General features: G+C 42.9%; 1 protein-coding gene across 3 annotated transcripts in view; it reads right to left on the reverse strand.

The window, feature by feature from the left end:
- The window catches only part of LOC133538673 (MICAL-like protein 2), a 60,481-nt gene that overhangs the window by 4,794 nt on the left and 40,561 nt on the right, over positions 1 to 15,126 (reverse strand). For all 3 annotated transcript variants that reach the window (XM_061880365.1, XM_061880364.1, XM_061880367.1), the window contains 4 exons: positions 11,422 to 11,545; positions 7,712 to 7,814; positions 3,590 to 3,663; positions 3,413 to 3,527 (listed from right to left, as the gene is read on the reverse strand). In XM_061880365.1, the coding sequence (XP_061736349.1) occupies positions 3,413 to 3,527; positions 3,590 to 3,663; positions 7,712 to 7,814; positions 11,422 to 11,545 (416 nt within the window). The remainder of the gene's footprint in view (positions 1 to 3,412; positions 3,528 to 3,589; positions 3,664 to 7,711; positions 7,815 to 11,421; positions 11,546 to 15,126) is intronic.

Consider the following 15,126-nt stretch of genomic DNA (forward strand, 5'->3'; position numbering starts at 1 on the left):
AAAACACCGCTGTATGGAGTGGTACACGGGCCGTTGTGTCCTTGGGCAAGACACTTTACCCACCTGCTCCCAGTGCCACCCACACTGGTTTAAATGTAACTTAGATATTGGGTTTCACCATGTAAATCTCTTTGAGTCACTAGAGAAAAGGGCTATATAACTATAATTCACTTCACTAACACTGTTACAAATACGCGCCACACTGTGAACCCACACCAAACAAGCATGACAAACACGTTTCGGGAGAACATCCGCACCGTAACACAACATAAACACAACAGAACAAATACCCAGAACCCCTTGCAGCACTAACTCTTCCGGGACTCTACAAAATACACAACCCGCTACCCTCTACCATGTGTAAATCACATACATTATTTATTTAACACATCAACCAGTTCAGGTTGATTGGAAAAAATGAGTACTAACCAAAAATACTGCATAAAAAGCGACTCAAATAACTACCAATTAATACATTACATACAATTATGTTCTTAGACTTGGACTTCCTTTTTATTTTCATTCAAATTTGAACTTTACAGTACAGATAAGAACCACATTTTGTTGCATTAGCTCATGGTAGTGCAGGATAAAAAAGCAAAAATGTGCAGATATAAATAGATTACTGTACAGATACATATATTGCACTTTTGCAAACGCATCCAGGTTTATGGATGTATGTTATATTGTCTTTACATTCCAGCGAGTTAATCCATTTTGGGGGGGAATTCCATCCATCCATCCATCATCTTCCGCTTATCCGAGGTCGGGTCGCGGGGGCAGCAGCCTAAGCAGGGAAGCCCAGACTTCCCTATCTCCAGCCACTTCGTCTAGCTCTTCCCGGGGGATCCCGAGGCGTTCCCAGGCCAGCCGGGAGACATAGTCTTCCCAACGTGTCCTGGGTCTTCCCCGTGGCCTCCTACCAGCTGGACGTGCCCTAAACACATCCCTAGGGAGGCGTTCGGGTGGCATCCTGACCAGATGCCCGAACCACCTCATCTGGCTCCTCTCGATGTGGAGGAGCAGCGGCTTTACTTTGAGTTCCTCCCGGATGGCAGAGCTTCTCACCCTATCTCTAAGGGAGAGACCTGGAAACTCATTCCGGCCGCTTGTACCCGTGATCTTATCCTTTCGGTCATGACCCAAAGCTCATGACCATAGGTGAGGATGGGAACGTAGATCGACCGGTAAATTGAGAGCTTTGCCTTCCGGCTCAGCTCCTTCTTCACCACAACGGATCGATACAACGTCCGCATTACTGAAGACGCCGCACCGATCCGCCTGTCGATCTCACGATCCACTCTTCCCCCACTCGTGAACAAGGGAATTGATGGGGATAATTATGATGCGTTCAAGAGTCTTACAGCATGAGGGAAGAAACTGTTACAGAACCTGGAGGTTCGGCTTCGGAGGCTGCGGAACTTTCTGCTAAAATAAACCAAAGTAATATTGAATATCGTCATGACTAAACCGTCAATAAAATTAAAGCGCAAATGAAAATACAGCTTCACCACTTTAGTCATAAATTTTGCGCTTAAGAAACTTCTGTATGACTTTAGCGCCAGACTTCTTCCGTTTGTGTGATACTGTCATTACTGCCACAAATGGTGGAACAGTGTATTGCAACTGAGTGCCAAGGCGGCCCATACAGACCACAGCTTAGAAACAGATATTTTTTGGCAGACCTCTAGGGGGCGCTTTCGGTCCAACAATGGCAAAGCTGTGGATAAAAAGAGTATGGCCAACTTGGGGACCTTGAACGTGTGCAGCTGTGATGCATGCAATTGAGTCGCTCTGACGTTAGTTTTCCTGATAAAATAAACCAAACTAATACGTTTAATTATAGCTCTAAACCTACTATAGCTCATAAACTTACAATAAATCATGCATTTTCTTTCACATCAAAGTATAATTTTAGGGAAATTTTGCGGCTGTATTTGATGCACGCCGCCGCTAATTTATGCAGCTGGCTCTATAACACGCTCTTGCCGGCGCACAACCATGACCCCTCCCCCCCATCTCTGCTTATATATGCTTCTCTGTACACTTTTATCATTGTACTGTCCAACTCAGGGGTGCCCATTACGTCGATCGCGAGCTACCAGTCGACCGCTGGGGGTGTGTCAGTCGATCTCCAGCCAGGCTTTTAAAAAAAATAGACTTAAAAATGAGTGATCATCAATCTTCACCAAGACGTCACTTAAATGACATTCACGGTACCGGAGGGTCTTGTGAGATGACGCTGGCTGCTGCAAGATCATTATTATGAAAATATGACCGAGAGGAAGGCGAGAAACACTTTTTATTTCAACAGACTCTCGCGCCGTACCTTCCGTCAAAACTCTAAAGGCCGACTGCACATTTCCTATCTTCACAATAAAAGCCCTGCTTCATGCTGCCTGCGCTAACTAAATACAGAGTCTGGGAAAACTGGCGTGCACAAGCGATCCCTCAGAAAGCTGGCGTGCACATCACTTGTGCACGCCAGCTTTCCGAGACTCTTATTTTGTTAGCGCAGGCAGCATGAAGCAGGGCTTTTATTGTGAAGATAGGAAATGTGCAGTCGGCCTTTAGAGTTTTGACGGAAGGGACGGCGCGAAAGTCTGTTGAAATAAAAAGTGTTTCTCGCCTTCCTCTCTGTCATTTTTTCATAATAATGAACTGGCAGCAGCCAGCGTCATCTCACAAGACCCTCGGGTGCCGTGAATGTCAATCAAGCAAGCTACGGAATTTGCCGCCAATGTTTTTCTTGTAAAGTGTATGGAAGCTGGATGAATTAGATGCCAAAAACCAACCACTTTCATGTGGTATTGTACAGAAAGGACAACTTTTTTTCTCCTCCATTTGAAAATGTGGGCGTTATCATCATTACTGTCTGATTCCAATCAATGCAAGTCATCAGAATCAGGTAATACACCAACTTATATTCTTGTCTTTGTGAAAGAAAGACATCTATATGTGTTACACATGCTTGTATTATCATTAAACACATTTAACTTGTTTACAAAAATGTCTCTTTCATAAATAAATAAATATAAATGATATATATAAATGAGGTAGATCCCCTCGAGTTGGTCAATTGAAAAGTAGCTCGCCTGCAGAAAAAGTGTGGGCACCCCTGGTCCAACTACTCACAATAAATGCAAAGGCTAACAATACTGGTGTACACCACTAGATGGCAGCACATTGCAGTCAGTCGAAGTTATTGCCATCTTATTGCAAGATGGGGATCAGCCTGTGGACCCTAATTTGGACATCCGTGGTTTAAGGCGAATGAAGCAAACAAGCTGAATGGTTGACAAGAGTTTTGGTTGCTCACAGACCTGAGTCTCTGGAAAACACTGCTCCTATTGTTTCACCTCACGGACTAAGAGGATCAAAAAGTAAAATCCTTGCTAGTATGCCAACGCACCTGAGCCTGTCTTCATCCAGCCCTTCTACGATAGCGTTGCGGTCGTTGACGATCTCCATCAGTTTGCTCATCAGCTGTTCTTCTCGCTTGCGGTCCCACGTTGTCTTCAGATGTTCTGCGGGCCATGAGACATGTTAAGTCTCTTGAGCTGTCATGTTTGAGGGGAATTGTCCTCACCTGGTTTGTCAATCAGCTTCCTGAGTTGTTGTTCAACACTGGGCTGCTGCTCCTCCAAGTCCTGGGTCTTCCCACTACATGCACACACATAAAGTGACAAAGTGTATGCAGAGAAGAAAATATTCTGTAAGGAAACATGTGATCAATAAAGTTTACCGCATCCATAATATTTCAATCTGTAATATACTTCTCTTACTGATTTAATTTTAATTGTCTTGCACAAAAGACATTAAATAGTCCCAATGATCATGTGGTCATATTTGGTGAACACGTACAGTCCTGGTCAAAAATGTACATCCACTTGTAAAGAACGTAATGTCATGGCTGTCTTGAGTCTCCAATCATTTCTACAACTCTCATTTTTTTGTGATAGAGTGATCGGAGCACATACTTGTTGGTCACGAAAATAAAACATTCATGAAGTTTGGTTCTTTTATGAATTTATTATGAGTCTACTGAAAATGTAAGCAAATCTTCTGGGTCAAAAGTATACGTACAGCAATGTTAATATTTGCTTACATGTCACTTGGCAAGTTTCACTGCAATAAGGCGCTTTTGGTAGACATCCACAAGCTTCCGGTTGAATTTTTGACCACTCCTCTTGACAAAATTGGTGCAGTTCAGCTACTTTGTTGGTTTTCTGACATGGACTTGTTTCTTCAGCATTGTCTACACCAGGGGTGCCCATTACGTCGATCGCGAGCTACCAGTCAACCGCAGGGGGTGTGTCAGTCGATCTCCAGCCAGGCTTTTTTTAAAAATAGACCTAAAAATTAGTGATCATCAATCTTCGCCAAGACGTCACTTAAATGACATTCACGGTACCGGAGGGTCTTGTGAGATGACGCTGGCTGCTGCAAGATCATTATTATGAAAATATGACCGAGAGGAAGTCGAGAAACACTTTTTATTTCAACAGACTCTCGCGCCGTACCTTCCGTCAAAACTCTAAAGGCCGACTGCACATTTCCTATCTTCACAATAAAAGCCCTGCTTCATGCTGCCTGCGCTAACTAAATACAGAGTCTCGGAAAACTGGCGTGCACAAGCGACTCTTATTTTGTTAGCGCAGGCAGCATGAAGCAGGGCTTTTATTGTGAAGATAGGAAATGTGCAGTCGGCCTTTAGAGTTTTGACGGAAGGGACGGCGCGAAAGTCTGTTGAAATAAAAAGTGTTTCTCGCCTTCCTCTCTGTCATTTTTTCATAATAATGAACTGGCAGCAGCCAGCGTCATCTCACAAGACCCTCGGGTGCCGTGAATGTCAATCAAGCAAGCTACGGAATTTGCCGCCAATTTTTTTCTTGTAAAGTGTATGGAAGCTGGATGAATGAGATGCCAAAAACCAACCACTTTCATGTGGTATTGTACAGAAAGGACAACTTTTTTTCTCCTCCATTTGAAAATGTGGGCGTTATCATCATTACTGTCTGATTCCAATCAATGCAAGTCATCAGAATCAGGTAATACACCAACTTATATTCTTGTCTTTGTGAAAGAAAGACATCTATATGTGTTACACATGCTTGTATTATCATTAAACACATTTAACTTGTTTACAAAAATGTCTCTTTCATAAATAAATAAATATAAATGATATATATAAATGAGGTAGATCCCCTCGAGTTGGTCAATTGAAAAGTAGCTCGCCTGCAGAAAAAGTGTGGGCACCCCTGGTCTACACGTTTAAGTCAGGACTTTGGGAAGAACATTCTAAAACCTTATTTCCATCCAATTTTGGCCATTCCTTTACCACTTTTGATGTGTGTTAGTGGTCATTGTCCTGTTGGAACACCCAACTGTGCCCAAGACCCAACCTCAGGGCTGATGATTTTAGGTTGTCCTGAAGGATTTTTCATTGTCCCATTTACTCTGTAAAACACCAGTTCCATTGGCAGCAAAAAAGGTCCAGAGCATAATACTACCGCCACCATGGTTGACGGTAGGTGTGGTGTTCCTGGGATTAAAGGCCTCACATTTTCTCCTCCAAACATATCGCTGGGTATTGTGGCCAAACAAGTTATTTTTTGTTTCATCTGACCACAGAACTTTCCTCCTTTCCATCCCCAGAGATCAATAAAGTACTTTTTATTCTATTATCTTTGTGCATGTGATGTCCTAAAATCATCAGCTTGCAGGTTGGGTCTTGGGCACCGTTGGGTGTTCCAACAGGACAATGTCTAAAGTGGTAAAGGAATGGCTAAATCAGGCTAGAATTAAGGTTTTATAATGGCCTTCCCAAATTCCTGACTTAAACATGTGGACAATACTGAAGTCCATGTCAGAAAACCAACATATTTAGGTGAACTGCACCAATTTTGTCAAGAGGAGTGGTCAAAAATTCAACCAGAAGCTTGTGGATGTCTACCAAAATTGCCTTATTGCAGTGAAACTTAAAACCTTAAGTTTTAAGTTTCACTGCGATAAGGCAATTTTGGTAGCCAGGTTTATTCAGGTGTACTGGAGAGGAGGCTACGCCGGACAGTCGAACCTCGGATTCAGGAGGAACAGTGTGGTTTTCGTCCTGGTCGTGGAACTGTGGACCAGCTCTATACTCTGGGCAGGGTTCTTGAGGGTGCATGGGAGTTTGCCCAACCAGTCTACATGTGCTTTGTGGACTTAGAGAAGGCATTCGACCGTGTCCCTCAGGAAGTCCTGTGGGGAGTGCTCAGAGAGTATGGGGTATCGGACTGTCTTATTATGGCGGTCCGATCCCTGTATGATCAGTGCTAGAGCTTGGTCCGCATTGCTGGCAGTAAGTCGGACACGTTTCCAGTGAGGGTTGGACTCCGCCAAGGCTGTCCTTTGTCACCGATTCTGTTCATAACTTTTATGGACGGAATTTCTAGGCGCAGTCAAGGCGTTGAGGGGTTCCGGTTTGGTGACCGCAGGATTAGGTCCCTGCTTTTTGCAGATGATGTGGTCCTGATGGCTTCATCTGACCGGGATCTTCAGCTCTCACTGGATCGGTTCGCAGCCGAGTGTGAAGCGACCGGAATGAGAATCAGCACCTCCAAGTCCGAGTCCATGGTTCTCGCCCGGAAAAGGGTGGAATGCCATCTCCGGGTTGGGGAGGAGACCCTACCCCAAGTGGAGGAGTTCAAGTACCTAGGGGTCTTGTTCACGAGTGAGGGAAGAGTGGATCGTGAGATCGACAGGCGGATCGGTGCGGCGTCTTCAGTAATGCGGACGTTGTACCGATCCGTTGTGGTGAAGAAGGAGCTGAACCGGAAGGCAAAGCTCTCAATTTACCGGTCGATCTACGTTCCCATCCTCACCTATGGTCATGAGCTTTGGGTCATGACCGAAAGGATAAGATCACGGGTACAAGCGGCCGAAATGAGTTTCCAGGTCTCTCCCTTAGAGATAGGGTGAGAAGCTCTGTCATCCGGGAGGAACTCAAAGTAAAGCTGCTGCTCCTCCACATTGAGAGGAGCCAGATGAGGTGGTTCGGGCATCTGGTCAGGATGCCACCCGAACCCCTCCCTAGGGAGGTGTTTAGGGCACGTCCAACCGGTAGGAGGCCACGGGAAGACCCAGGACACGTTGGGAAGACTATGTCCTGGGTCTCGGGATCCCCCGGGAAGACCTGGACGAAGTGGCTGGGGAGAGGGAAGTCTGGGTTTCCTTACTTAGGCTGTTGCCCCCGTGACCAGATCTCGGATAAGCGGAAGAAGATGGATGGATGGATGGATGGCAGTGAAACTTGCCAATTAAGGGACATGTAAGCAAATATTAACATTGCTGTATGTATACTTTTGACTCAGCAGATTCACTCACATTTTCAGTAAACCCATAATAAATTCATAAAAGAACCAAACTTCATGAATGTTTTTTTTTGTGACAAACAAGTATGTGCTCCAATCACTCTATCACAAAAAAATAAGAGTTGTAGAAATGATTGGAAACTCAAGACAGCCATGACATTACGTTCTTTACAAGTGGATGTAAACTTTTGACCAAAACTGTATGTGTGGTATTTTTGCTGATGTACAAACAATAAATGCATTCTTCACTCCAGTATGTGTGTTAGTCTCTGCCATGTCCCATGCTGGGTGATGGCAGCCAGCGTGACACTGAGAACCTTCTGGTCCAAAGTCCAGAGGACCTGGCGTGTACTCACATGTAGACAAGCTCGGACTCGCGTCGCATGGCCAACTGCTTGTTTCTGATCAGGCCGAACCACTCCACCATCAGCTCGTCCATGAGAGAGTCATCCTCCCCCTCTGACGCACAAAGAGAAGTGTGGTTAGTCGCACCTTGCATCATGATGGGACGACATCATGTATACATACTAGGATTGTCCCAAAATGTATTCCGATACTTTTCAAAATAAAGGGGGCCACATGAAAATATTATTATTAGCTTTATTTTCATCTTTTGATACATTAAATATACGTTTCTTATTGCAATCAAAGAACAATCCTTAAAGATTAGGTGGGAGAGTTTAGGTGTTATTATTCATGTGAGAGAAAACAATCAAAGTGAAGAAATAACCGTCCCAGTAGATAATCTTGAGTGCGCTGGAATTAAAATCACATTGTCCCCAGAAATGTCTTTCAAGGTCATTGTAGCATTCCAACCGCCTACAGCTAAAAACATGTTTTCTCAGTTTATTTTCAGACATCCTCAAACAGCACAGTGTGAACTAATTGATCGTTATGGGGGACTTTAATCTGGACTGGTTAAATAAGTCATGCAGAAAGAAACCTAAGGATATTATAAACATAAGCAGTCCTATTTAAATAATACACTCCTACCGAACCTTACTAGATTTGGTCTTTACTAATAAAGCTGATTGCCTAGAATAAACTACAATTTACTAACAGGCTTATCAAACCATAACTTAGATTAAATTAGATTAGATAGTACTTTATTCCGTCAGGAGAGTTCCTTCAGGAAAATTACAATTTTCAGCACAATCCCACTCAAGATCAGACAAACATTACAGGGAGACAGAACAGGATCGCTGACGGGTCTGCCGGCTTCCAGCGCCCCTTACAAAAAAGATAACATACAGGTAAACATGGGGGGGTGGGGGGGAATAGAAGATTAAAATAAAATTAAAAAAAATCGGTCTTAGCCTGGGCCCTGGAGTGGGGGTGCAGACTGAGGCCAAGGGGGAAAAAACAAAAACAAAACAAAAAAAAACCCAACAACTCATAGCCATAGTACACATCCCTCTTACATCACACTGATAACACGGACGTTGTCAAGATTTAGGCCTCCCAACCAAAATAGTACACAAAAGTGCTTGCCCTGTATCCCTAAAAAAGAACAACTCTTACTCGAGAATGAAAAATGTCCCATGGAGTGACGAAAACTGGATAAGCGCCAAACATGACTGTGATTGCCTAACGACAAAAGTCCGAGAATATCTCTAAATACACTAAAACACAATCTAAAAAGAAAAATGTTTCAATAAAAAATGAACCAATTTGGACTCTAATGAAGAGTCGGGATTCAGCCTTTAAAAGAGCCACTAAAACAGGTTTACATTTTTTTTAAGTTTGAGGAACAACGTCACAACGCTGCTCCGGAAGGCCAGGGCTGACTTTCACTTAGAATTAATCAAAGCTGCAAAAGAGAACTTCAAACCGTTATGAAAAAGCATTGACAAACTTACCGAAAGAGGACAAACATGGAACAACACTATAACATTAAATATGGCACTAAATCATTTTAATGAAAATGTCATCCAGTCTGTAATAGTCCTTGAGAACTTGTCAGTGCAAATAATTGGCAATTAATCAATTACAATTTACAACACATTTAACTAGGGGTGTAACGGTACGTGTATTTGTATTGAACCGTTTCGGTACGGGGGTGTACCGAACGAGTTTCTAAGCTAAAGTCTTAACAAGCTGCTGTGCTTCTTCTGCCTCTGTCTGAGCACCGAGCATTGTCCCACCTACACAAAAATCTGATTGGTTACATATGTAGCGGTAACAGCCAATCAGCAGTGCGTATTCAGAGCGCATGTAGTAAATGCTTCAGCGTCGAGCAGATAGGTGTTTAGCAGGTCAGCATACAGCGTACTCTCCCCAAATGATAAAAAAAACACCTCCCAGTCAACTACTAAAAACATCACTATGAGCCCGTTGACCTTCTAGAAACTTTAACTGAAGCTCAACTCACTCGCAGTTCTGGCTTGAGGTGAATGCTAATTAGCTTTTAGCGTAACGTTTGCTCATTGTGCATTGTGTGTGTGTGTGTGTGTTTTACAGACAGAAAAGTTTTGAATGGCAGGGTCCCTGCTATCACATGTTGACAAACATATAACATTTACATAATAAAAATCTACTTCAGGCTTCCCAAATGCTGTGATAAATTAAGCATGAGTTGACTTGAAACTGTTTAATGTTGCACTTCTTATATGTAGGAGAAAAGTTTTGTAATTTTATTTAATCTGAGCAATAATTTGAGGCAGTTTAATGTGGATTAACGTGGGCAGAATTACTATAGTGTTCCCATTGTTAAAAGGATAAAACCATTGTTTACAAATTTTGTAAATAAATAACCCAAAAAATTTATATTTTGTTGTTTTCTTACTGTACCGAAAATGAACCGAACCGTGACCTCTAAACCGAGGTACGTACCGAACCGAAATTTTTGTGTACCGTTACACCCCTACAATTAACAAATGAAACAAAGGTAAACAAAATCCTCTCCACATTATCAAGCTCACGGTCTAGAGATTCACACGGTTTGGACATTCTCTTCCTAAAAACGTACAAAGATAGTCTCACTGCTCCAATAACAACATTTACAAATCAATCAATACCTGAAAACACCTTCTCTACCACATTAAAAACAACCACCATCATTCCAATTCATAAAGCAGAAAATAAAAAAAGACAACCCATCCATCCATCCATTTTCTACTGCTTAATACTAAAGACGAATTAGCCTTCTCCCCATTATATCCAAAGCAATAGAAAAAGTGGTTGTTGAAAAATTAACAAAACATCTGCACGATGAAGGCCTTCTACAGCTCGGTTGGTAGAGTAGCCAGGCCAGCAACTTGAGGGTTGCAGGTTCGATTCCCGCTTCCGCCATCCTAGTCCTGCCCTTGTGTCCTTGGGCAAGACACTTTATACTCCCAGTGCCACACTGGTTTAAATGTAACTCAGATATTGGGTTTCACTATGTAAAGCGCTTTGAGTCACTAGAGAAAAAGCGCTATATAAATATAATTCACTTCACTTCACTACATCCCATGCAAGTTTGGGTTTCGAGCAAATCACTCGAACCAAAACGGTTTATTTGTTCTAACTTTGTAAAATGATACAATGCACATTCATAAATGTGACAGATTGTAGCAAACGGTTGATTTGCATCTGCAGTCTCATTGTGAAGAAACAAGCCCAGGGCTCCCACTAAATCAGCGTTTTTGTGAGCTGTATTTGTCATGCAATCATTTGTGCTGTAGTTATCTGGCACAAGTGGAAAGCCGGTCCCCGAAAATAATGTCTCCATTAAACCGGTACGTGGTGCAAAAAATGTTGGGGACCACTGTTTTAGAGCACCGCTTGTAGAGAAGCACATTAGTATTTGTAGCTTCACCTTTAGCATTAGTTTTAAAGCCAAATGATGTCCATTCCCTCTTCGGCCTTTACACTGTTTCTGCATGTCAGTGCTCTGTGTGTGTGTGTTGGTTAACAGGTGACTAGGCTCGAATTACCAGCAATGTCACCAATAAAAAAAAAAACTGGTGTTTTTTTTAAAGATAGTATACTACCTTTCTTAATTCATTAGTACTGCGGTACTTTATTAGTACCTTTATACTGTACAAGCCCGATGTATGCAGTCAATAGTGTGCGTGTTAGTCACCGTCTTCACTGTGGCGGAGCTTCGTCTCCAGCACCACTCCTCTCTTCTCCAACTGGTTGATGTTATCTTCGATCTCCTGCAGCTCCTTCAGGATGGCCTCTTTGGGGATGAAGTTTGGCTTTGTCTGAAGATAGAGCAGAAGATGGAGAATGTAAACAGGGTTTGTACAGGTATCAGCTAATGTAATTTAATTCTTTTTATTGCCATTTTTAATGCCACTTAAACTGATTTGAAGTGGCATTAGTGGCTTTTTCTCCAGTGACTCAAAGCGCTTTACATAGTGAAACCCAATATCTGAGTTACATTTAAACCCGTGTGGCACTGGGAGCATAAAGTATCTTGCCCAAGGACAAGATGGCAGGACTAGGATGGCGGAAGCGGGGATCGAACCTGGAACCCTCAAGTTGCTGGCACGGCCACTCTACCAACCGAGCTATACTGCCCTCTAATGCTAATGTCTTCCTGCATATGGTTATTTTATACAGTCAAACACTTACAAATGATGTGTTTTACACACAATTGTAAGTATTTGACGATGATAATTTTGAATGGTTGAAATGTTTACATGAAACGTTACTATCGAGTGAATTAGAAATGGTTCGCAAGATTGTTTCATTCGAGAATTTGTTTTTATTTATTAATTTTTCTGTAATGGCAGCAGCAACTTACAGTTGTGGTGGTGACAGCGGAAGTGGCTTTGTTGGTCATATATATATATATATATATACATACATACATACATACATACATACATATATATACATATATATATATATATATATGAAAGAGCGGATGTGGAAGGTCAAGGCTAGCGTGGTCCCTGTGGTAGTGGGGGCGCTCAGGAGACGGAATACAATTCAAAAAAAATTTACCAAATGAGAACCACCACAATGTACATGAAAATAAATATATGTGGGATTGACAATATTAATTATGAAGGATAAAATACTGAATATTGACAACCAATAAACGTCACACAACCTCTTGATCGACATATTTTACAATCAAATGAAACGCAACAAAAATGCAACAAACACAGCAAAATATACAAAGGGGGAAAAAACCCCACCTACAATCTAATATACAGTATCTGATATATCATTAAACATTAGAACTTTATTGTCAAATACCGCGTCTGTCCCTGACACCCGTATTTCAGGCTGGTCGCTCTGGAAACACTCGCACCCCACCCACACTGCTTGGTGGCTCGTCTGAGCTGCTGTGACTTAGATTACCATAGTAACTCAGGAGATTACCATAGTAACTCAGGAGATTACCATGGTAACTACCGTATTTTTCGGATTATAAATCGCAGTTTTTTTCATAGTTTGGCTGGGGGTGCGACCTATACTCGGGAGCGACTTATGTGTGAAATTATTAGCACATTCCCGTAAAATATCAAATAATATTATTTAGCTCATTCACGTATGAGATTTCATGGGATTTAGTGATTAGGAGTGACAGATGGTTTGGTAAACTTATAGCATGTTGTAAATATTATAGTTATTTGAATGACTCTTACCATAATATGTTAGATTAACATACCAGGCACCTTCTCAGTTGGTTATTTATGCCTCATATAACGTACACTTATTCAGCCTGTTTTTCTCTATTCTTTATTTATTTTAAATTGCCTTTCAAATGTCTATTCTTGGTTTTGGGTTTAATCAGATAAATTTCCCCAAAAAATTCAATTTATACTCCAGTGCGACTTATATGTTTTTTTTTCTTCTTTATTATGCATTTTCGGCAGGTGCAATTTATACTCCGGAGCGATTTATAGTCCCAAAAATACGGTAATTAGATTATCGTAGTAATTAGTATATCATGCAAAAGCACAGATTCCATCCATCATCCATCATCTTCCGCTTATCCGAGGTCGGGTCGCGGGGGCAGCAGCCTAAGCAGGGAAGCCCAGACTTCCCTCTCCCCAGCCACTTCGTCTAGCTCTTCCCGGGGGATCCCGAGGCGTTCCCAGGCCAGCCGGGAGACATAGTCTTCCCAACGTGTCCTGGGTCTTCCCCGTGGCCTCCTACCAGCTGGACGTGCCCTAAACACCTCCCTAGGGAGGTGTTCGGGTGGCATCCTGACCAGATACCCGAACCACCTCATCTGGCTCCTCTCCATGTGGAGGAGCAGCGGCTTTACTTTGAGTTCCTCCCGGATGGCAGAGCTTCTCACCCTATCTCTAAGGGAGAGACCTGGAAACTCATTTGGGCCGCTTGTACCCGTGATCTTATCCTTTCGGTCATGACCCAAAGCTCATGACCATAGGTGAGGATGGGAACGTAGATCGACCGGTAAATTGAGAGCTTTGCCTTCCGGCTCAGCTCCTTCTTCACCACAACGGATCGATACAACGTCCGCATTACTGAAGACGCCGCACCGATCCGCCTGTCGATCTCACGATCCACTCTTCCCTCACTCGTGAACAAGACTCCTAGGTACTTGAACTCCTCCACTTGGGGCAGGGTCTCCTCCCCAACCCGGAGATGGCACTCCACCCTTTTCCGGGCAAGAACCATGGACTCGGACTTGGAGGTGCTGATTCTCATTCCGGTCGCTTCACACTCGGCTGCGAACCGATCCAGTGAGAGCTGAAGATCCCGGCCAGATGAAGCCATCAGGACCACATCATCTGCACAGATTCCAACCCTTGAAATACTTTGTATAGTTTAAGACTTACAGTAATTTGAAAACATCACTGAAGATCATAATGGCAGCTACAGTTTCCATCTAAAGATCTAAAAGATTATCTGGGAATGTCCGGCGGGCCAGATTGAAAAGCTTAACGGGCCGCGTCCTGGGCCTTAATCTGCCCAGGTCTGGACTATAGGCACAGTCCTACAATCCTATTTTTTATTGATGCCTCTGGACACCGTTTTTAATGCTTTTTAATGCCATTGACGGCCTTAATTTTCGCAAAACTTATTTAATGACGTTTATTGCTTTTTAATGCCCCACGAAAAACCTGTGTGAAGGAAACGAGACAACCACACAGTATCTCTGAAAAGGGTTTTTACAGAAGGTCCTAAAAATAGCAGAGCACTCCTGTCATACGGATGATCTTTGGCTTTCCCTCCAAACCAGGGGTGGGCATTACGTCGATCGCGATCGACTGGTGGATCTCGGAGGGTGTGTCAGTCGATCTCAAGCCAGGCATTAAAAAATAGACATAAAAATGAGCAATCATCAATCATACCAAGACTTCACTTTCGTCAGTTGTTTGACATTCTCGGCACCCGAGGATCTTGTGAGATGACGCTGGCTGCTGCGAGCTCATATTTAAGAAAAAAATCACTAACAGGGCGGACGCAGAGAAACACATTTTATTTCTAGAGACTCCGTACCTACTGTCAAAACTCTAAAGAGCGACTGCACAGTTCCTGTCTTCACCATAAAAGACCTGTTTCATCCTGCCTGTCCTAACAAAATAAAAGTCTCAGAAAGCTAGCGTGCACAAGCTAGCAAGCTACGGAGTTTGATGCCAATGTATTTCTCCCCCGCCCTCAGCGACCGCTTTCTCACTTGCTTGCCCACCCGCACACTCACTGACGTCACTCACCTGCTGCCAGACATTAAAGGGCCACACACATATGCTACTCTCATAACAAAGTGTTTAAAAACCAGTATGCAAGTTGGACAAATGAGATGCCAAATCCAACCACTTTCATGTGGTATTGGACAGAAAGGAGGACTTTTTTT

This window comes from Nerophis ophidion, linkage group LG20 (assembly GCF_033978795.1).
Source record: "Nerophis ophidion isolate RoL-2023_Sa linkage group LG20, RoL_Noph_v1.0, whole genome shotgun sequence".
NCBI classification, from domain to species: Eukaryota; Metazoa; Chordata; class Actinopteri; order Syngnathiformes; family Syngnathidae; genus Nerophis; species Nerophis ophidion.